The sequence below is a fragment of the Pangasianodon hypophthalmus genome, chromosome 10 (assembly GCF_027358585.1).
Source record: "Pangasianodon hypophthalmus isolate fPanHyp1 chromosome 10, fPanHyp1.pri, whole genome shotgun sequence".
Lineage (NCBI taxonomy): Eukaryota > Metazoa > Chordata > Actinopteri > Siluriformes > Pangasiidae > Pangasianodon > Pangasianodon hypophthalmus.
In genome coordinates, this window is record NC_069719.1 from 24,617,964 (window position 1) to 24,639,058 (window position 21,095).

General features: G+C 39.0%; 2 protein-coding genes across 4 annotated transcripts in view; one reads left to right on the top strand and one right to left on the bottom strand.

Moving 5' to 3' along the window:
• The window catches only part of zgc:162964 (uncharacterized protein LOC560569 homolog), a 12,658-nt gene extending 9,138 nt beyond the window's left edge, over positions 1 to 3,520 (top strand). For all 3 annotated transcript variants that reach the window (XM_026926836.3, XM_026926837.3, XM_034308330.2), the window contains exons 6-8: positions 1 to 101; positions 749 to 1,024; positions 1,789 to 3,520. The exon at positions 1 to 101 is cut by the window's left edge. In XM_026926836.3, the coding sequence (XP_026782637.2) occupies positions 1 to 101; positions 749 to 1,024; positions 1,789 to 2,009 (598 nt within the window). In that variant the 3' untranslated portion in view covers positions 2,010 to 3,520. The remainder of the gene's footprint in view (positions 102 to 748; positions 1,025 to 1,788) is intronic.
• LOC113534192 (epithelial cell-transforming sequence 2 oncogene-like) lies at positions 3,514 to 16,785 on the bottom strand. The gene is made up of 21 exons (XM_026926835.3): positions 16,220 to 16,785; positions 15,602 to 15,714; positions 14,813 to 14,975; positions 14,094 to 14,346; positions 13,805 to 13,926; positions 13,585 to 13,682; positions 13,413 to 13,497; positions 12,792 to 12,960; positions 11,423 to 11,551; positions 11,172 to 11,264; positions 10,583 to 10,759; positions 10,223 to 10,326; positions 9,982 to 10,101; positions 7,636 to 7,841; positions 7,006 to 7,153; positions 6,445 to 6,518; positions 6,214 to 6,370; positions 5,454 to 5,519; positions 5,182 to 5,270; positions 4,346 to 4,518; positions 3,514 to 3,892 (listed from the first exon to the last, which is right to left on the bottom strand). The coding sequence occupies exons 1-21, from the start codon at positions 16,346 to 16,348 to the stop codon at positions 3,765 to 3,767; spliced, it is 2,796 nt and encodes a 931-aa protein (XP_026782636.3). The 5' UTR covers positions 16,349 to 16,785; the 3' UTR covers positions 3,514 to 3,764.
• Between the last annotated feature and the right edge of the window lie 4,310 nt (positions 16,786 to 21,095).

Sequence of the window (21,095 nt, forward strand, 5' to 3'; positions counted from 1 at the left end):
TTCAGGTACAAATCCCATCAGCCAATCAGAGTCATCACAGAGGAAAACAGCTGAAGCAAACCCCAAACAATGTCATTTATTCGTAGAAAGCAAATCAGGAGGTATGTGTGAAAGCATATCTTTTATCTACTTCTCACTAATGCTCACTAATTTCTGGTGTTTTATCTGAAATGAACTAAACAGTATTTTCTTCTGAGACAAATAGAATTTGCAAACTGTACTGGTATTGTATTATACAGGGTGTCCCAATAGTCTCCATACACAGGGGACAGTGTATGCCAGCACCACATCAGTTGTGCCTTGGTCAGTGGATGTTCATGGATGTCCACTTCTCAGTCGGTCCACAACATTTCCAATCTTTCTGAATTTGTGAATAAGCTTGGTAACAGTGTCTTGTGTGATGTGCTTGCCATGTTTCCTGTTAAACTCCATCCCAACCTTGCGACAGCTTCCCGATCCAGCCATGAGAATGATTTCAATGCGTTCTTCTTTTGTCAAAGGCATTCTTAAAGGCTATCTGGAAAAAATATAATATAAACTAAGAATGAAAAATTTTGGAAGACATGTTGCTTGTGTTCATTTCCCCTATGTATGGAGACTTTTGGGACACCCTGTACTATGAAATTCCAAATCCAAAAAACACTGTTGATATGAAATGAAATGAAATGAAGCTGGTAGGACCATATCCCTGCTTAGAGTTCAGCCATCTTTTAACATAACACCACCCCTCGTCACCTCTCTAATGCAGAACTGCCCATCATGGCGCCCTCCATGTGGACGATGCCTCAGGTAAACGAATTTAAGGAGAGGACGCAGCAGGATGCAGAGTCTGTGATCACTGTTGGGAGAGGCGAAGTGCTAACCGTGCACATCCCCACTCATGATGATGGCTCTACATTCTTCTGGGAATTTGCCACCGATTACTACGACATTGCCTTTGGCTTATACTTTGAGTGGCCGAACACAGTAAATGGTGTGAGAACTGAGAAGTTTGCAGAGTCTGTATCTGAAAACCAAGAGGGAGGTAAGAAAGAGACTTCCAGCTGCTTTCGATGACCAGAACTGGATGTTTAATATTTGTAGAGTTATTAGAGTTACTGATTTATGGTTAAAGGTTTTAATCCTATTAGGCCTACACCAGAGCTGTGAAAACTGAAAATTCTAGGCAGGCTGTATTATAAGGTGACCAACCAGATTGAGTTCTTCGTGTTAGAAGACACTCTGATTCACCATGATCCCCAACCACAGCTGGTAAATTTTCAGTAATTTCCTGATGAAAGGAAACTTTCCATGCTAGTTAGCTTGCTATCTATCATCCACAAACTGCTTTTATCTCGTTCAGAGGGAACCAACGATCATATAAGGACAATGTGGAATTTTGTCTGGCCAACAGGACGACCAGGGAGTTAGATTTAATAATTATTGCCAGTTAGAAATTATTACATCAAATACATTTTAGTCTTTACCATTGATATTATATAAGAATAAACCCTAAAAATGAACTAAATTCAATTTGTACTTTGATATGGGAAATCAACAGAGTTTGGCTTCACTTGAGCACAATAATGCTGCATAACTACTTCCTAAGAAGAAGTACTTACTAGGTTCTGTGGCCTGTGGATCAATTTATATGACAATATCATAAAAATCTGTATCATTAAGAAAATCAAAAAAACATGTAAAGTGTTAGATTCTCTTATTTGTCTCTAAAATATATGACTGTGTGCACTATTTATCATTTTTTTTGCAAGCAGAAATAATCTACCACATGTGATTCTTCCAATGCAGGCCAGGCTGAAGAGGCGAATCGAAAGTCCGAGAAGAAAACCAGAAACGAAGTCCCTCGGGTTAGCGTGGTGGTTCCACTCTTTCGGCGGGACAGCCATGAGAATGTGTATGCAGGCAGTCACCAATACCCAAGCCAAGGAGTTTACTTGCTCAGATTTGACAATTCCTATTCGCTCTGGAGGTCAAAGGTTGTGTATTACAGAGTCTACTACACCAGTTAGATTTATTAGAGAGACACAAAGCCTGAGCTCTAAACTCCTCACACACATGAATTTCTCATTTAAATAGTTACTAATAGGTTTCCAAACAAGTTAAAAAGGTCACACAAACACTACAGTATGTGCAGATTGGCTTAATCTGTGCTTATCTTTTTAATGAAAAGAGGGTGAGAGGAAGGCTTGGGCCAAAGTTCTGAGCTGCTTTGTTTACTAGAGGCTAAACAGATCCTGCTGTGCAATTCTGAAATACTATTAAATGTTTAAGTAATTATGGAGGTAAAAATACTCAGGTTTCTTTATTAGGTTTGTGTTGAGCTCTAAAGAAATCCAGTGCAGTAGAAGACCAGCTCAAAGGCCAATACATAAAAATGTGCAAATCCAATCAACAGTCTTCTCACTTGGAGTAAAATGGAGTAACAACAAGCTATAAAATTGTGGAATGCATTCTCACAAAAGCTTAATTCCCCAACCTATACCAAATTATTACTGCCTTGGATGTAGAGTTGTGTCATATTATTTCCATTTTTAATAATGGACTTCATGGTCACAGTTTGGGAATTTTTTTCCACCAAATCCTGATTGATACTTTTCCAGAATTTTGTCTTGACAGCTCCTTGGACTTCATGATGCTGTTTGTTTAGGTATGTTCTCTAACAATCCCTGGGGCCTACCAAGAACAGGTGAATTTATACTGTGATCATGTGTCACTTTACTCATGCACAGCTGAACTCCATTCAGCTTAATTATGTAAGTTGAATGGAGTTTACCTATGTACGAGTAAAGTGTCACATGATTGCACCAGAACTAATTTAGGGGTTTCATAGCAACAGGGGTGAATACTTACACAATCACTACTTCTGCATTCTTATTTGTAAAAATTTGGCAAACTATATTGATTTTCTGCCCGCTTCAATATGATAGACTATGGACTTGTGTAGATTCATGACATATAATCACAATGAAGGCAATGTCAGTTCCAGCTGAAACACTACAAAATGTCGAAAAGTTCAGAGGGGTGAATACTTATGCAATGCACAGTATCTCATTGGGGGACAATTATAGTTATTTTCGTCCTACCTACTGTAACTGCAGTAGTCCTTTCCTTATACTGTTTACATTAATATTAACAGAATGACATGACCAACTGCAATGACAACAGATTTCTCAACAGCATTCCTTAAAAAAAATATATATATATATTTTTTTTTACATGTACAGGTTATTGACCTGTAATTATTGTTTCCATTTTAAGTGTTCCTCTGAAGAAATGCTGTCAAACAAATGAAATTTGTTGTACTTTAATGTTTGTCAATTATTTATTATGATTACTTTTAATGGTTAAAAGCTGCAAAGTGTGATTTTGTAAAACTCTAACAGAGCAAAGGATTTAAGTGTTCAAATGTAATATATCGATGACTATCTGTAGGATTTGTATTGTAAATAAATCTTACTGGTTAGTGGTTATCAGTATACATCCTCTATGTGTTGAAATAAATCATATCATATCAACTGCACAGCTTTTTTTTTTTTTTTGGTATGTAAGAACATTTAAACAACACAAAAACAATATGTTTCACTTTGTCTTGAACACAACAGAATATATTTAACTGTTAAAGCCACTGAATCCTTGTTGGCACCACAGACTACTGCTTTTTTGGAATATTCAGGCTGGGAATATTTCCAAGATGGAGATGTTCTTGCTCAAGATGTTGTCCTTGATGTTCTTGGCTAGATGAGCATTATAGACTTATGGCTGCTTTAATTGTGTTTCGCTGCATTTATAGCACTGCTTAAAGCACACAGCCACCTGATCTTATCCTCCTCTCTGTCTGTGGCACAGATCCACCTGCGATTTGGGCTCTCCAGGAGGAAGGAATTCTGCACGTCTGGGGAGGGAAAATTAACCAAAAAAAAAAAGCAACTTATAATTCGGGACTTATTACAAGATTGCAAGAGCTGGAAAAAAAACAGGGCTGCTGAAAAAAGAGGCTATTTTCCATTCACAACAATAAATAGCAATTTGTAGAACGTAACTTTATTCAACTCCTGCATCAGATGTCTTGTGGAACTTTCTGGCAAGATTTCCATCTTCTATCTATTATGACTGAGTAAGCAAACTAACTATGTTTCATGTAATCTATGACGACACTGGGACACAGTGCTTCTGCTAGTCTAAATGGTCCTTTAAGCAGCATTTCATCATAATGCCCATATGGTTTTTCTTTTAACAACAATAGAGAGCAATAATTTAAAAACTAGGAAAACACAATGAAAAGTTAATATCAGAGAATATACAAGAATAATGTATTTGTATTTGCTTACATCCCTACTATACTCACACTTTGTGTCCACTGTGTCTGAGACACTGAGGCTGTGCAAGCTTACAGAGGCCAGGAATGTGTGAGATGTGTTCACTGCCAAACTGAATGGCACATGAGTCTCTTTTCTCTCAGTCAGCACCACAACATCGTTAAACAGAAACAGTCCCAGCTCCTTAATACACTCGTACATCCTGATAAGGAGAAAGATATGTGTGTATATATAAGGTTTTACACTATACACTATATGGCCAAATGTATGTGGACACCTACACAATTGTGTACAACTGTCTTTGTATACTGCAGCATTATAATTTCCCTTCACTGAAACTAAGAAACACAAACCTGTTCCAGCATGACAATGCCCCTGTGCACAAAGCCAGCTCCATGAAGACATGGTGTGTTTAAGGTTGGAGTGGAAGAACTCGAGTGTCCTGCACAAAGCCCTGACCTCAACCCTACTGAACACCTTTGGGATGAACTGGAACACCGACTGCACCCCAGGTCTCCTCACCCAACATCAGTGCCTGACCTCTCTAATGCTCTTGTAGCTGAATGAATACAGATCCCTATAGCCACGCTCCAAAATCTAGTGGAAAGCCTTCGCAGAAGAGTGGAGATTATTATAATAGTAAAGGGCGAATAAATCTGGAATGGCATGTTCAGCAAGCACATACGTATGTCACTGGTCAGGTGTCCACAAATTTTTGGCCATATAGTGTGTATATAAGGTTGCTATGGTGCTTTTTGGGATTTTGCTGTGTACTAGAAAAGAGAAGACGGCTTGAAATCAACACTGGTGAGCCTTGAGGGTGTTGTCTGTTACCTGATCTGTGTAAGGAAGCTGGCAGTTGTACCTGAGAGATGGAGCAATGTCTTCATTAAGGCAACTCAGTAATGCCACATCCTGCATGGTGATCAGATATCGGCCTCCCTCTTGCAGATTCTAACACAATCAGTCAGTCATTTTATTTCAGCATATTTGTGTATTTGTGTCAAAGCATGCTTGTCATGTGCTCTTTGTTCACGCTTGTTGTTTCAGTTACAGAACAGTCTGAAATGCACATGACCTTTATTAATCCAGTAGAACCTGATCCCCTTCATGAATAATTATAATAGTGTAACTCACTGGGCAGCTCTGAATGATCTTCTGCACTTCCAGCATTCTGTCCTCCTGGTTTGAACTTTTTTTTAGCTGACACAGGAGCAGTACAAGATTTTAGTATATTTAATTCAAAGCTTTTTTATTTATGTACTTAAAGGAAAAGTCCACCTTAAAACATTAAATATGTTTCGATTGAAATATTTGTGATGTGCTTATTGATTCTTGTGCTAATTTGTTGGTTGGTTGGTTGGTCAGTCACCATTTTCCAGCAACATGCAATGTTATATTACTGAGAAATCTAATGTAGAAGTGGAGACAGCAAACGCTGGACTCAAACTTCCAGAATGCAATGCAGCTATATGACACAGTTGTGCTGAGTTACGGCTAGTTAGCGATTTACAATTGTGTTGATGCCATCTCTAAAGCTTTGGAAGCTGATAGCTGATAGACTAAAGGACTAAAGCACTGCTGCATCACTCTCTTTAGGTAGAGATGAACCAAAGAATAAATCCCACTGGTACCACTATCATTGAGCAGTCGACTGGCATTGTGGGTAATGTAGGAAACCGTTAACCAAAGTGAAAATAGACCAACATGTCAATGAAATCGTTTTAAACTCAGAATTTTGTTATAAAACGAATCTTTTTTTTTCTCATTGAAGATCAATTGATAATTATAAAGATTAACATGCAAGTCCTTCAGGGTGGATTTTTCCTTTAATATGTATATGTATGTGATATGTATTTAACACATATGTAAAATGAATGTAGATTAGATGGGTTACCTTGTGGATAAAGTTCCTATAATTCCATAATGTGTTTAAGGCAGAAGATGTGTGTGTGTGATCAGGGTGTTCGGGTGGTGTGTGTAGCATCAAAGAGTGGAGCAAAGTCACATACTCCTCCACCCTTATGGACGGACTTAGAAACAGTTCCTGGAGACTGGACGCAGAATATGAACACATGTTAAGGCTGTAGTTGTGGGCTTTTTGGTTCTAAAATTAGTTAAGCATTACCTTAACATCCTAGTAGCAAGGGTCCTGTTGTGTCTCTTTATAAAGGCTCGAAATACAGGAAGCATCTCTTTGCACTGCAAAGCAAGAAGTGATCGTCAGATATGATGCAAAACTGAAGTTGGTGGTTGCTTACATCAGAAATCGTGCTAATAATTTAACATCCATGTCATACTGGAAAGTGAAAAAGGGAGTTTCTTCTGGAAGAGAATTGCTTAAATATTTATTGTAGCTGTTATGACCATGTTTTTGGTTTATTAAGTGATTTACTTTTAACTGAAAACACACATTCTGTGTGTTTCTTCTTCTTCTCCTCCTTCTTCTTCTCTCTCTCTCTCTCTCTCTCTCTCTCTCTCTCTCTCTCTGCTACACAGTTTAAGTAGACTATCATGAAGGTAGTCAGGTTTTGTGTTTGTTCTTGAGCTTGGGCTGGCATTTTTAAATGTATAGCCTTCTATTTTCACTTATATCACTCTAGTCATAATGAAGAGAACATTCAAGGTGATTTTGCTTTACTGACCAAAGGTCTTTTTATTCAACCAGGGTCACAGAGCACTTTCCTACCTTATCTATGGTCCTGATAGCAGTGTGGTAGTTGTTGAAGAAATTGGTGTAAGCCCGTAGCTTGGCACAGAATCGGACAAACACGTCGCCCACACACTGCAGAGGATTCCATTCCTCCGACCTCTCTGTAAGGTCCTGCAGGAAAACACTGGCATCCACACATCAAATCAAAAAAGAGGTTTATAAGAAAAAAGGCATAAAGGATTAAAGGAGAGACAACATTTTTAACTTCTAGGAAAGGTAAATTTACCCTATTTAAAATGTATACATAGCTTTTTTTTCATATCAAAGTCACACATATAACATGTAGGTAGATCAGACATGCTATATTCATTTTCTCAGAATGATAAGACCCTTCATTTCCAGTTACCAAGTAACTAATTATTAACCACTAATATAACTGGTAATATTCAATGCTAAAGTCATATTTTCACTTACAGCTTTCAGGTCTAGCCATGTTCTTAGCATTTCCTCAGGTTCCAAAGTCTACATTTTTGCCCTTACTGGCATTATGCATAAAAAAAACATCTGACATCTGACAAAATGAACTAAACTGCCCTATAAACAACCTCAGTACCAGACAATGTACACTTGCAAATTACAAAGGTGTTTTTTTTTTTTTTTTTTTACTTATTGGCTTCCAGGATGTCCAGCATGGGATTAAAGAGCATCACAAGATTGGCAGAGCTAATTATAGCTCGGTTGGAGTCCAGAGCTGCTCGTAGTGGAATGTAGTAGACGCTGTGTACAGCCTGTAGCAGACGCACGTAAGCTTTCTCACTGTTCAGCAGCTCCATGAACACACCACTGCGCCGGTCTGCTTCACCTAACGAACTCTAAAAGAACAGAGAATAGAGAAACGCTAAAATGTGACTTATTGAAACCTTATCTCTCTCTCACACACTCATCGGCCACTTTAATAGGAACAGCTGTACCCCTGCTCATTCATGCATTCTATGTAAACTCTAGTACTTGTGTGTGTGTGGGTGTGTGTGTGAAAATCCCAGGAGGTCATCAGTTTCTGAAATACTCCAACCAGCATCCATAGCACGGTCAAAGACACTGAGATCACATTTTTTCCCCATTCTGATGTTTGATGTGAACAATAACTAAAGCTCTTGACCTCCATCGGCATGACTATATACATCGTGGTGCTGCCACGTGATTGGCTGATTGGATAAATGCATGAATGAACAGGTGTACAAGTGTTCTTTTTCAATTCAATTCAATTTTATTTGTATGATGGACATAAATGGACATTGTCACAAAGCAGCTTTACAGAAATAAATGGATTCACAAAAAAATATATTGTAAATATATAAATTTATCCCTAATGAGCAAGCCAGAGGCGACGGTGGCAAGGAAAAACTCCCTGAGACAATATGAGGAAGAAACCTTGAGAGGAACCAGGCTCAAAAGGGAACCCATCCTCATCTGGGTGCAACGGATAGTGCAATTATAAATAAATCCCTTCTATTATTGTGTTCTAATATATGGACAAATAGTGCAATTGTGCAACCAATAAATTCATCACAGTTTTTGCATGAAGTCTTATTAAAGTGGCCGGTAAGTGAACACTCACAAAGTGTCGGATATCGCTACGGATGAATTCTGGAAAACAATAATTGGGGTTTTCTACCAATAACATGCTTTGACCTCTCTACTTTAAGAAGACAGAAACCGTTTTTACTAATACAATTTTTTTATTTACTTTACAATCTTTCATATGCTTCCTGCCTGCAGAGATCATGTTAGGTAGGTGACAGGACAGGACAGTTAATGACAGGGTTGCCAGTTTGCCATTGCTATTTAAAATACTCTGTACCCAACAAGATCTTATTTTATAGCAAAAAGCAAACAAAGGCAAAGTGTAAGTGTAGATAGTGTGTCTATAATATACAGAACCATTTCTACTGTAAGATATATTTCAAAGATTGGGAGAGGGAAATGGAGTGGATAATGTTTTAACATCAGAAATTCATAAAAATTCTGAAAATTCATTTCAGAAAAGCTGAGAAAAAGAGGAAAAATGTGTCCCCCTTTTCCAATGCCCGAATTGTTTGGAGTAGTTTTTTTTTTTTTTTTTGGAGTACTTTAAAGTCTTTTATGTGGTTTTTGAGATGTAGTTGGACTGGAAATTTTGCTGAAACCTGGCAACCCTGGTTAATGATATTAGTTTTTGTGTGTATGCCTCACACAACAGGACACTTGCTATATTAAACACAGTTGAACCACTCAAATGCTGCATGTCGTCTCTCAGATGTCTCTCAGCTATCTATATTCATTAGATAGTAGCCTATAGCATAAGTCAAGTGTGATAGCCTCTCAAATTAATTTTGTTTGAGTCTATGTTGTATTGTTTTGCCAAAATCTATGGTTACGAGGTGCTGCTGCTGCTTTCTAGCTAAGTAAGTATGCTTTTCCACCGCTATCATGCTTTGATCAAGTCTGTGAAATAGACATATGCCTAATAGATTCAGTTTGTATAGGTGTAAAATTATCAATGACACACACGCACTTACAAATTTGCACTCAAAAAAAGGGAAATTTAGCCAGCAGAACAAAACACTCTGAATTAATCGGTGATTATTTCAGCACTAATGTAAGTACCAACAGTGATCAGTTGAGTCAAGAGCCTCCTGCTCATCAAATACATCATCTGACTTTCGACCTCAGGGGAAGAGGCTAGAGAGAATGGATAATGCTTATGATCAAAATAATTATATGTTTTCCATTGTAAATGGTCATATATTAATCTATCATATGGATGATCCCCAATGGATGATCATATTTTAATCTCTATTTTATTTATTACATACTGAAAGAAAAATGCCAATTTCATTTTTGGGTGCAGAAATTCTACGAGATACATGCATAAAAGAAAAACATTTCATTTTCAGAATGCCTGTCATTTTCAGAACCTCACATAGTAGAAAATGTCAAAACATTTGGACTGACACACACTTATGCACATACCTTTGGGACCTTGTGGTTAGAGCTGTAAGATGCGCTCTCTGTTAAAATCTCAGATTTTTTCACAGTGCCATCCGCACATTTCCTCAGTAGGAATTTCCCCAGGAGCTCCAGAGGATTATCCTACAATATAATATGACCGGCACATCAGATAAATGGTTCCTAAAGAAGTTAAAAGATTCAAAAGCACACTGAGAAATGAAAATACTGTACACTACGTACAGTACAAGGACTCTTTACTTACTGTGTTTTCTTTCATAAGTGCCACAAGACCCTCGATTACAGCTTGCATAACTTCTGATTTAAGCTTTACAACAGGTAAGTTTACATGATCCCAAAGGAACAGACCTGTGGGACCAAAACATTGTAATTCTATATCTGTAATTATATTTATAGCAAGTGTCTCTCTACAATCATAATACAGCAAGCATGAAATATAAATCCTAATCAAATTAATAAATATGGTTTAAAATGTCATTTAGTGAGATTAGCTATGGGAATATGAATGAAACGCTGTACTGATGCTCAGCAGGTTGTTTCTTATGGTTTAATTTGGGTTTAAGTCCTTATACAGCCCATGCAGATGGCATTCATCTAGACTTACCAAGTGTGCGGCCTCTTGTTTCGTAACTCAGGCGCTGCAGCTGCGGTTCTAGCTGTTTCCGTAGGACCTGCAGTGTCTGCTCTATCCATTCTGCCTGCCTGCACCATGAAACCAAGGGTCCTTCATTCAAGTACAGCAGCGGAGGGAAGTCACCATTCCCTAACCACTCACTCAGAACTGACATAGATACAAAAAAAGATTTTAACCTTGTATTTTAAGGTCCTTAAAACATAACACATGTATAACTCATTCATAAGGTTTCTGTATACATTAATGAATTATACAATTCAATTCAGTTGAATTCTATTTTATTTGTGTAGCACTTTTAACATTAGGCATTTTCACAATGCAGAATTACAGAAATCCGGATGTAGCTTTAGATCTCTAATGAGCAAGACAGAAGCAACAGTGGAAAAAGAAAAACTCCCTGAGATGACATGAGGAACAACCTTGAGAGGAACCCGATTCAAAAGGGAACCCATCCTCTTCAGGGTGCTGCCGGACAGTGGGATTATAAATAAAGCAGGAAAGATTTATTGTGTAGAAGCAGCTTTACACTGTCCTCAGCTTGTTTCAGGGTGTTACTCACTGTGCTGATAGGAGCCGGTGCAGATTCCTGTGGGTGCACTGACGTTCAAACCAGTCAGAGTGGACAGTTTGCTTATTAGCGCCATCCCTGCAACTGAAAAGAGTCATTTTCAACTATTATTCCATATTATGATATTAAAAAATAGAATTGGTTTCACATTTAATAGCTTTAAAAGGCATGGTAAACACTAAACTGTGCAGAGCAACATGGGGTTTGCAAAACACAGGCAGAAATTTGCACAAAAGACTGACCAGAAGCAGCCAGAGGCACAAAAATGTTGAGAGACCCTGCTTCTGATGCAGGTACCACCCAGCCACAGAGCTTTTCCCAAAACACCCGCACGTGAGGATTTAAGATGGTCTTCTCTGTGATGCTCAGGCCTGTGAGCAATGATAATATAAATCAGGATTATTCTCAGTAAATTGAAAAGGTTTGTCAAGGTAAAAAACAATTGATCATAATACAAGGAAGTCATTACTTGTTCAGCTCAATGTATATGACAATAGCTATAACTGATCCTGCACCTAACATTGTTTACATCACATAGGCTTCCCAGTCCACTTCCTGTTTTCTCCTACTCCAGCTCTCCTATATTATTAACGGTATCATTAGAATTCATCTGTATTTATGCCTATATGCCTCAATGTGTTACACGTCTGCGATTACAAACCTGTTTCCCTTGAGCTTCTCTAGCTACTTAGTTATATATCTTGCCTTTCTTGACTTACTGCTTTTGGCATGTGCCTGTGCGGTGGCCGTAGTGTTCCCCACTCCGGAGAGGTTCCCTGCCACTGTCATATTTACAAAAAGATCTCCATCAACGTTGGTGTAGAGCTTGCTAGCTTATTATCTATCCCTTAATAAGCTAGGTCCAGAGGCGGACCAAGCCTAGTGTTTCACAAACCAAACCAAGAACTTTAAAGAGCAGATAAATGTACAAAAAAAATATCGAAACACGAACCCATGCTGCTTCTGTAGCAGATCCTCTGTTATGGCCAATCATATTTATGTAACATGTTTAAAATGTTTAAAAATGATTGGACAGAGAAGTATGTGTTTATTCTATCCATGTCAAATTCAAGACAGATGTCTCATCTGTTCAGAGTTGATGCCACTAGTCACAAGTAAGTACAAAACAAAATATAGCTACTTTGAACTGTCTTATTTTTAGCCATAAACTAATTATTAATTGTTAGTATTAAAATCATTTAATGTTAGTATTAAATGGTGACTGTACCACCAGTTTTAATACCCTATGTTATTTAATACTTCATTATAGTAGCTAGCTAGTCACAGTATGCTAGCTAATGTACTCCCATGACAGCGCTTTGGCTAATAGCAAGCAAATGCAAGATAGCTAGCTTTAATGAACTGCGTACTGTTATGCTTAAATTTTATATTCAAGAAATTCAGTCTGGCATGTATGTGTGAGAGCCATGTGATTTCCATATAGTTAAGGTATTCATGTGGGTGAATTGAGTGAATTTAGCCAGTGGAACAGCATGTGTGTCAGGATGGACAAGTTTGGCAGGTGGACCATCATATTCGCCAAACCTGTATTCTGGATTTGCACAATATACATAATAACTCCGGTATCTATTAGAACTTGACATATAGCACCTTCTATAAGATGAATCTCTTCAGCGTTTCCTTCGGCTATGATGCCAATACTCTGTATCGCTCTGCCCTTCGTAGCTCTCTCAGCCAGACAGAGAAGCGCCTCTAAAGTCATTCCACTGTAGTCATATAACAATGGCACAACATTGACCAGAGGTCCACATAGCACCATCTGAAAAAGAAGTAAGAGAAAGTCACAGTGGATAGAGGATCGTATTAATATATTCATTCATTTATTCATTCATCATGAGTAAGTGTTTTATCCTGGTCAGGGCCATGGTGGATCTAGAGCCTATCCTAGGAGCACTGGGCGTGAGGTAGGGATACACCTTGAACGTAACATAGGGCACTGTGCACACACATTTTCGTACCTAAGAAGAAATTAATTTAGTGTAGCCAATCCACCTATTGGAATGATTTTGGGAGGTGGGAGGAAAACAGACAACTCAGAGGAAACCCAGACAAACACATGGAGAACATGCAAAACTCCACATAAACAGTAACCCATGCTCAAGATTGAACAACGACCCTAGAGCTATGAGGCAGTAATGTTACCCTCTACCCCAATGGATGATATTCAGGATTCCTGTAAAAGGCATGCACTTTTTTCTAGAATGTTTTTACCTCATAAGCAGGAAGTCTGGATGACAGAAGTAGCAGGTGGGGTGGAGAGTGATTGATGGAGCCGATGAAAGATTTTAAGTTTGAACTGCAAGAAAACACCTGCATTGAGCCTACTGTGATCATTTTAATTTCACTAACCAAAGATTCTGAGTGAGCTGATGCTGTTACTGACCTCATTGCTAAGCTGGTAGCACATGATGTCTCAGTGGTCGAATTTAGCTGAGGTCTCTGCAGCTTCATGCTGGACAAGCATTCTAATCTGCACTTATCCTTCAAAATAAGTATATCAACTGCATTCATCTGCATGGATCTGTGTGCTATGTGGGTCAATCAATTTTACAGTATATGGTTGTGATATTTTGGTATAATGATATCTGGTGGTGATATCTTACCCCTAGTTGGACAAGACTGGTAGTACGACTCAGAGGTAGGAGGCTAGATTTCTGTCTGAAACTGCTTGCATATGTTCCTTTTGAGTTGGTTAACCATGCCCTCCTGCTCTTCAAATCAGCTTCTGTTGAGAAAGGCTTTGATTTCCAACTCCTAGTCTTCTGAATTTACTTAATATATACAATCATTATGCACACAGACATCAATGAGGCAAGTTGGTCAAAAACATTGTATTCTGTGTATTACCTTTTCAGTATAAAGTTATTACTATAAGAAATGCCTTCAGCTCACTTTTATGCTCCTCAATCTTCTCGCAGATGGTTCGTCTGATTAGACATTCTGTTCGTTTCACTTTCTCCTCTTCTGCTTCAGGCAAAGTTTCGTTCAGGGTACCATAGATGTCCGCTGCTTCCCGTGGGGACAAAAAATCCAGGTTGCAAGCACAGGCAATATAGTGTTTCTTCCAGGCACCATATTCGTTGTCGGATGTTCCATAGGTGAGGAACCAACCCTGTCGAATACACTTTGGAGCCCACAGGCAATCCTGAGGAATAGCACAGACGAAATTGCAGTAGCATACTGGTCTTCTGTGCGACATTTGATAAAGGCTTTTTTAAAATAAGAGAACCTTATTGAAACCTTTTGTATCTCTTTATTTGCAATCATGAATGTGAATCACATATATATTCAGATGCATATATAAAGCAGTGCTGCACTGCATGCTAGCACTAGACACTGCACGGGATGAGAGTGGGTTTTAGGGTATCCTTTATGTATAGCCTTCTCTGCTAATCACCAGCTTCTTCCAGATCATTGTTTATACCAAAGGTTCAGACTTGATGATAGAAGATGTATCTGTTGTCACGTATGACTTAATTATCTGAAAACCCTCACCAAATCCTACCTCAACCGTTCTGACTAGGATTTACTATGACTGCCAGGATATTTTTTTATCCCAGACTCAAAAACATATGTACTGTTTTAGAAAGCAACATATAATAGTTAATCACCTGCTCTGATAGGAACCTCCAGTACCAGCAGACCTGAGCTGCAGCACTCAAGTCCATAGGGCTCAGGAAGGACAGGATGTACAAAGAGAGTACGCGCGGCAGCACAGTGGTAAAGTCCAGTCGTGCAATGGGAGCAGCTTTAATAAAGTAGTCACTGATGGATCTGAGGTAGAAAAGAGGTGTGCATGTTTACTTGGCATTTAGCACCACCATAGAAGCAAATCACATACACTATATGGCCAAAAGTAGACGGACACCTGACCATCTCACCCGTATGTGCTTGTTTAATATCCCATTCCAGGACATTAATATGGAGTTGGTCCCCCCTTTGCTACTATAACAGCCGTCACTCTTCTGGAAAGGGTTTCCTCTAGATTTAGGAACTTAGCTATGTGGATTTGTGTCCATTCAGCAGCAAGAGATATAGTGACCTCATGCATTCATATCAGATGAGAAGGACTGGCATGCAATCAGCGTTCCAATTCATCCCGAAGGTGTTCAGTGGGGTTGAGGTCAGGGCTTTGTGCAGGCCACTTGACTTCTTCCACTCCAACTTTGGCAAACTTTAAAGACCTCACTTTGTGCACAGGGGCATTGGAGCAGGTTCGCACTCAGCCCCTTAGCTCTAATAAATGGAAACTGTAATGCTACGGCATCCAAAGACATTCTAGACAATTGTGTTGCAACACTTTGTAGTGTCTCACATACAGTATAGATGTGCTGGTAATGTGTCCACATACTTTTGGCCATGTAATGTTGCTTACACCTAAGAAGTCTGGATTGATTTACTTGAGCTGGGACTTGGAACATCTTCTTAACAACAGCTGAAGCAAATGTTTCCGCTGCCCGTCCGTCCATAGGTCAAACCAGTGGAGAATAAGAGTCGCTCTCTCCTGAAAAAGCTGTGCACTTTCTTGTCATATGCATGATCATAACTCTAACATCCAGCTACATCCATCCATTCTCTGTACTGCTTATCCTACACAGGGTTGCAGGGAAGGGTCTATTCCAGGGGACTGGAGGCACAGGGTGGGGCGAAGGCCATCGCAGGGCACAATCGTGCACTTTCCTGTCATATACATGATCTTAACTCTAGTATCCAGCTACATCTATCCATTTTCTGTACCGCTTATCCTACACAGGGTTGCAGGGAAGGGCCTATCCCAGGGGACTTGGGGCACAAGCCCATCACAGGGCACAACTGCTGGACAATTTAGAGAGGCCAATCAGCCTACGACGCATGTTTTTGGACTGGGGGAGGAAGCCAGGGTACCTGGTGGAAACCCCTGGGGCAATGGGGGAACACACAGGGCGGAGATGGGATTCGAACCCGCAACCCTGGAGGGTTATCATCAATATTATTATTAATAATATTTTTATTATTATTATTATTATTATTAAACTTACCTGCTGGTTGGAAGGTTTGTTTGTTCTAGGTGTCCAGGCACTAAAGCGTGTAGCTGCTGCTTCAGAGCAGGACTCTGTCTGGTCTAGCTGCTGGACACTGGCACAGCTCCGTGACTTGTAAGCAGTCATTCTGGCTGAAGTTTCCACTTACTCGTGCATTCGCTTGTAACGAGGCGCATCCGCAAACTTCTGTAGCTTCTTATGGCGTGAACAAGAACCTGCAGCTGAACTCTGCTGCGATTTAAATGCACTCAGTGTGTTTGGTGTGTTTGCTGGTAGTTCAGTCACTACCTCTGAGTTCTGGCTCACTTTACAAGTCCGTTTCCTAAGAAACAGAGTAACACTGGGAAGTCTTTTACTCAGGCTGCGTCCCAAACCACTACAGCAGCCTGCTCAGACCTCATCGTTTACTGTTTAAACAGATGCTTCGGAGATTCGGTGAGTCAGAACAATCGTGTCGACTCACCAATAAGGAGTCGACTCTTTCGGCTCTTTCACCCATGGCATTTTTTTAAAGCTATTGCATAAACTGCTCAGTCTTAGTGTACTACTCCAAACTCACAAAAGCATTATACTTGTGTTTGTATAAAATCTGGTTTAATAAATGTTGGATATATAAATTTAGATATATTGAGATAGTTCTGAATTTCCAATTGATCTTATTTATCTAAGTCATTAATAAAATAACTACCTCAGAACATTGGATATGATGGTGTAGTGGTTAGTATGTTTGCCTTACACTGCTATGGTTGGAGGTTCAATTCGTACCTCCACCCTGTGTGTGGAGTTTGTTTGTTGACCCTGTGCTTTGGGGGTTTCCTCCCCCCAGTCCAAAGACATGCATTGTAGGCTGTTTGGCATCTCTAAATTATCTGGTGTGTGTGATTGTACCTTGTGATGGGTTGTCAGCAGGGTCTGAAATTAACTTCCTCCTCCACCTGCCAAGGTGGCTGGTAATTTTTTTTTTATTATTATACCAGCGACTCAGAATTTCTACCAGCCACCTCACAAAAACAGAAACTACCAACGGTGGGTGCTTACACTGTAAGTGCACTGGTCATATACCAGATATAATTATTTTTTTACTATTTAACATCAGACAAAAATAGCTCAAATGTTATCTGGCACAACTAAGGCCTACTCCTGTATCTTGCAAAATAAATACCAATACAATAACTAGCTCAGACAGCTTGTTGACCATGGTCTTAATTTCTGTTAATTTGCCTAAGAATCTACTCCATACTGTATCTTAAACAAAAACAGCATTAATATCGTCATACTCTGCATACACAAACTATCACACAGCACTTTAGGAAAATGGCACAAATAGGTTAGACATTTGTCTGAATCTGCAGAGTAAAAACCTACTGTGTGACAAGAAAGACTAAAAATCTTATCACAAGTGTTACCTTCAACAGTATGTTGTACTTGTATGTCTGATTCCAGCTTTCTTACTTGCTCCTCAGGTTCTGTTACACTGTGTTGAAGGTCAATGCAGTTTGCACATTGTCTGGAAGAATTCAGAAATGACTTGTACCTTTTTGTTTGTTCCAAAACCCATTCAAGTCAGAATGATTCTGACTTTAACTACTTCAATTCTTTGCTTGATATTTTGCGTAGCAGGTAGCATTGATGCCTCACAGCTCTAAGGTCTTCGGTTCGATCCTGAGCACAGGTTATTGTCTGTGTTGAGTTTTGCATGTTCGTTTGGTGTTTGCTTGGGTTTCCTCCAGGTTCTGTTTTCGCTCTCACTGTCCAAATACATGCAGGTATGTGGATCAGCTACACTAAATTGCCCCAAGGTATGAATGAATGACTGTGTGAATGCGCATGTGCACAGTTTTCATGGGATAAAGTGGTTACAGAATGAATCTTAGAGCATATTAACTATCAAAATACTATTAAATGTCATTATGATGGCCTCTAAAAGTCATTTACTTGTAAGGTGGTAAAAAATGTATATACAGTTATAGCCTGTGAAGCACAATCCCATCAATAGGCCATTAACCATATTTGGCACAATTATTTTTACAACAATTAATTGTGTACTAGAATTTCATGTTGCTAATGTCTGAGGCAGAGAAGACAAGGATTATGGGAGAGATGATTGGGATGACTCTCTTCGGGACAATGAGTGAGCTAGGCAATACAGTTATTTATTTTTGACAACTTCTTCACAAGCATCTGATTGTTCAAGACACTGCGGAACTCTCTGGAAATGAAATGTCTGGGATCTGTGAGAGGTAAACAGACAGAAAAGGTTGTTGGAGGAGGATCATTTGATTTGCACTCCTCTGATAGACCAGTGCTAGTGGTATGATTAAAAATCCGTCACTCTTCTTATCATGTTGTATAGCACCTTTGGGAGTAGTCTAAACAAGGAAGACAAGAGAAAGATAGCTGATCTTTGTCCATCAATCATCAAGGAATATAATGAGCACATGGCTGGATGCTTACATGTCTTTACAGGATTGCCATGCACTGGAAGTGGAGCTGTGTGTCTGATTAAATTTAGACAGTCTATAGCAGACACACTTATAGTCTATCAACAAGACACCTTTCAGGATTGGTGGTGGACTCATTGTGTACTCCTCCACTAGCGAATGCTAAACATAAGTACAAAAGAGAAATCACATCCACCCATGATGTTTGCTCTGACAATAATGGCAGCCGCCTTTAGTACACAACATGGTTCCTGCCCTAAAAGGAAGTGCATAACATCTGGCATCTTTTTGTGCATTAATAATATGCTACAGGGCTTTGTGCTTGTGGCAAACTACCTGCAGAATAGATGTCTGCAAACAAGGCTCCATGTGTTGAGATTGCCAGGCCAGTGTCTCATTTTTTTTATTCATGATGAATATGTAATGAAATGTGCATTGAAAATAAGGCAGGTCTTCAGAAGCCTCATGAACTTGTTTAAAAATCAAATATATCTTCAGTGAGCTTTCATGTTAAAAAATGTTCAAATCAATTACCTTTTTTTTTTTTTTTTTTTTACAGGTTTACCTTCCTTATCCGTACATCCGTCAATCCGTACAATCTGTCCTCAACCACCTGAATGAGTTTTGTAATTCATAAAATGTTTAGGAAAAGGTAAACACCTTTTAATTATGTTGCTAGAAGTAAAATTATAGAATGTTTTTTTCCCATTTCTAGTGAAGGTTAAAGGGTTTATAATATCCCACATTCACATAGCCACAAAACTGACACCAACTCAATCCAAATGTTAATTTACAGCGTTATTTCTTTTTTTTATCGAGCTAAGCAAAATTTCACTTTGCTTGTAAAATTATTTGTAATTAAACATATGCTTTACAGTATAGAATGTATTGTTATCTATCTGTATTGTATACCAAGATGAAACTTCATGAAGCACTGAAGCTTTCCAGCACTATTAAGTTAAAAATTGGCTTCTCTAATGTCCACTAGAGACCTCTAGTGGTCGAAAGGATATAGGCCTGTGTAGGGTGACAACAGTGCATATGTAATATTTAACCCATCCATCTATCCATCCATTCTCTGTACCGCTTATCCTACACAGGGTCACGGGGGCAGCCTGGAGCCTATCCCAGGGGATTCGGGGCACAAGGAGGGGGACACCCTGGACAGGGTACCAACCCATCACAGGGCACAATCATACACACACTCACACACCTATTCACACACTACAGACAATTTGGACATGGCAATCAGCCTACAGTGCATGTCTCTGGACTGGGGGAGGAAACCAGAGTACCCGGAGGTGTGAGGCAACAGTGAGCCACTGTGCCCCCCCACATTAAACTAGTAAAAACTAATAAGAAATAAACGGCTAATTTAACAATGTCAAATAAGGCATTCAAATTCTTGAATGTCTATTACCTTTTTATTGTATACTATCTTTTAAACATGCATTAGGTAAGACAGGTCTTTGTTTTTGTTTTGTTTTTTTTTTTCAAGATAATGTCTCTAACGGTTAAGTAGGTGGGTACAGTTAGCAAGTTCAGCTAGAAATATCAACATTAGCATTAGTTCATGTGTCTTTGTTTATTGATGGCATTGCCTTTCTTCGTTATTTAGATATGTAAGAAATACGTATGTTGTACCGCAGTAGGGAAGTTAGAAATTCTTTTAATAAGATAACACACCTCACAGTTACATAAATATCCAGCTAGCATTATGCTAATTGTTAGGAGATTGATATAGAGCACCTCGAATGTTGGTTTGCTAATAGCAAATCGGTTTACAGTGTGTTTTGTAGACAAATAGCTGTGCTGATAAATAATTAGAATATATATAATTAGAAATTGGAGAGAAGCAAAAATATAAAGCAGCCTACTCACATTTAAACTCAGTACTCATTCAGACACACACTTGAATCGGTTAAAGGCATTTATTCTTGGTAATGTAACAAGTTGCAAGGTTGTATTTTCTTTATCTGTTTGTAGAAGCAATCCATCCAGCGTTTGGCAGACACCCTTATCCTGGGCAACTTACATTTATCTTATTTATACAACTGAGCAGTTGAGGGTAAAGGGCCTTGCTCAAGGGCCCAGCAGCAGCAGCTTGGGTGTGCTGGGATTGGAATTCTCAACCTTCCAAAAAGAAGTCCAATGTCTTAACCACTGAGCTACCACCACCCACAGCATATTTACACCAAGTGAGCCTGGAGACGACAACAGGCGTACCTTTATGCAGCATATAGACACTCCATTTATTGGCAGCATATTTAGGCCTAGGAAACTGGCTTGTTTTCCTAAGCTGCTCTATATGGAAAATCAGGGACAGGTTTTCTGATCCCCAAGGACAATATACTGGAGTTATCCATAGCCTTTTTCTTCTTTATTTCTAAGCTATACATTTTATTATACATTTTTTATTTGTCAGTGCATAC

What these genes read in the sequence shown, in the direction of transcription:
- LOC113534192 (XM_026926835.3), bottom strand. Translation starts at nt 16,348, where the DNA reads ATGACTGCTTACAAGTCACGGAGCTGTGCCAGTGTCCAGCAGCTAGAC. An exon ending in TGTTCCAAGTCCCAGCTCAA is followed by an intron (nt 14,976 to 15,601) that starts GTAAATCAATCC and finishes TTTCTACCTCAG; the next exon opens with ATCCATCAGTGACTACTTTA. An exon ending in CACTTATGAAAGAAAACACA is followed by an intron (nt 10,102 to 10,222) that starts GTAAGTAAAGAG and finishes ATTATATTGTAG; the next exon opens with GATAATCCTCTGGAGCTCCT.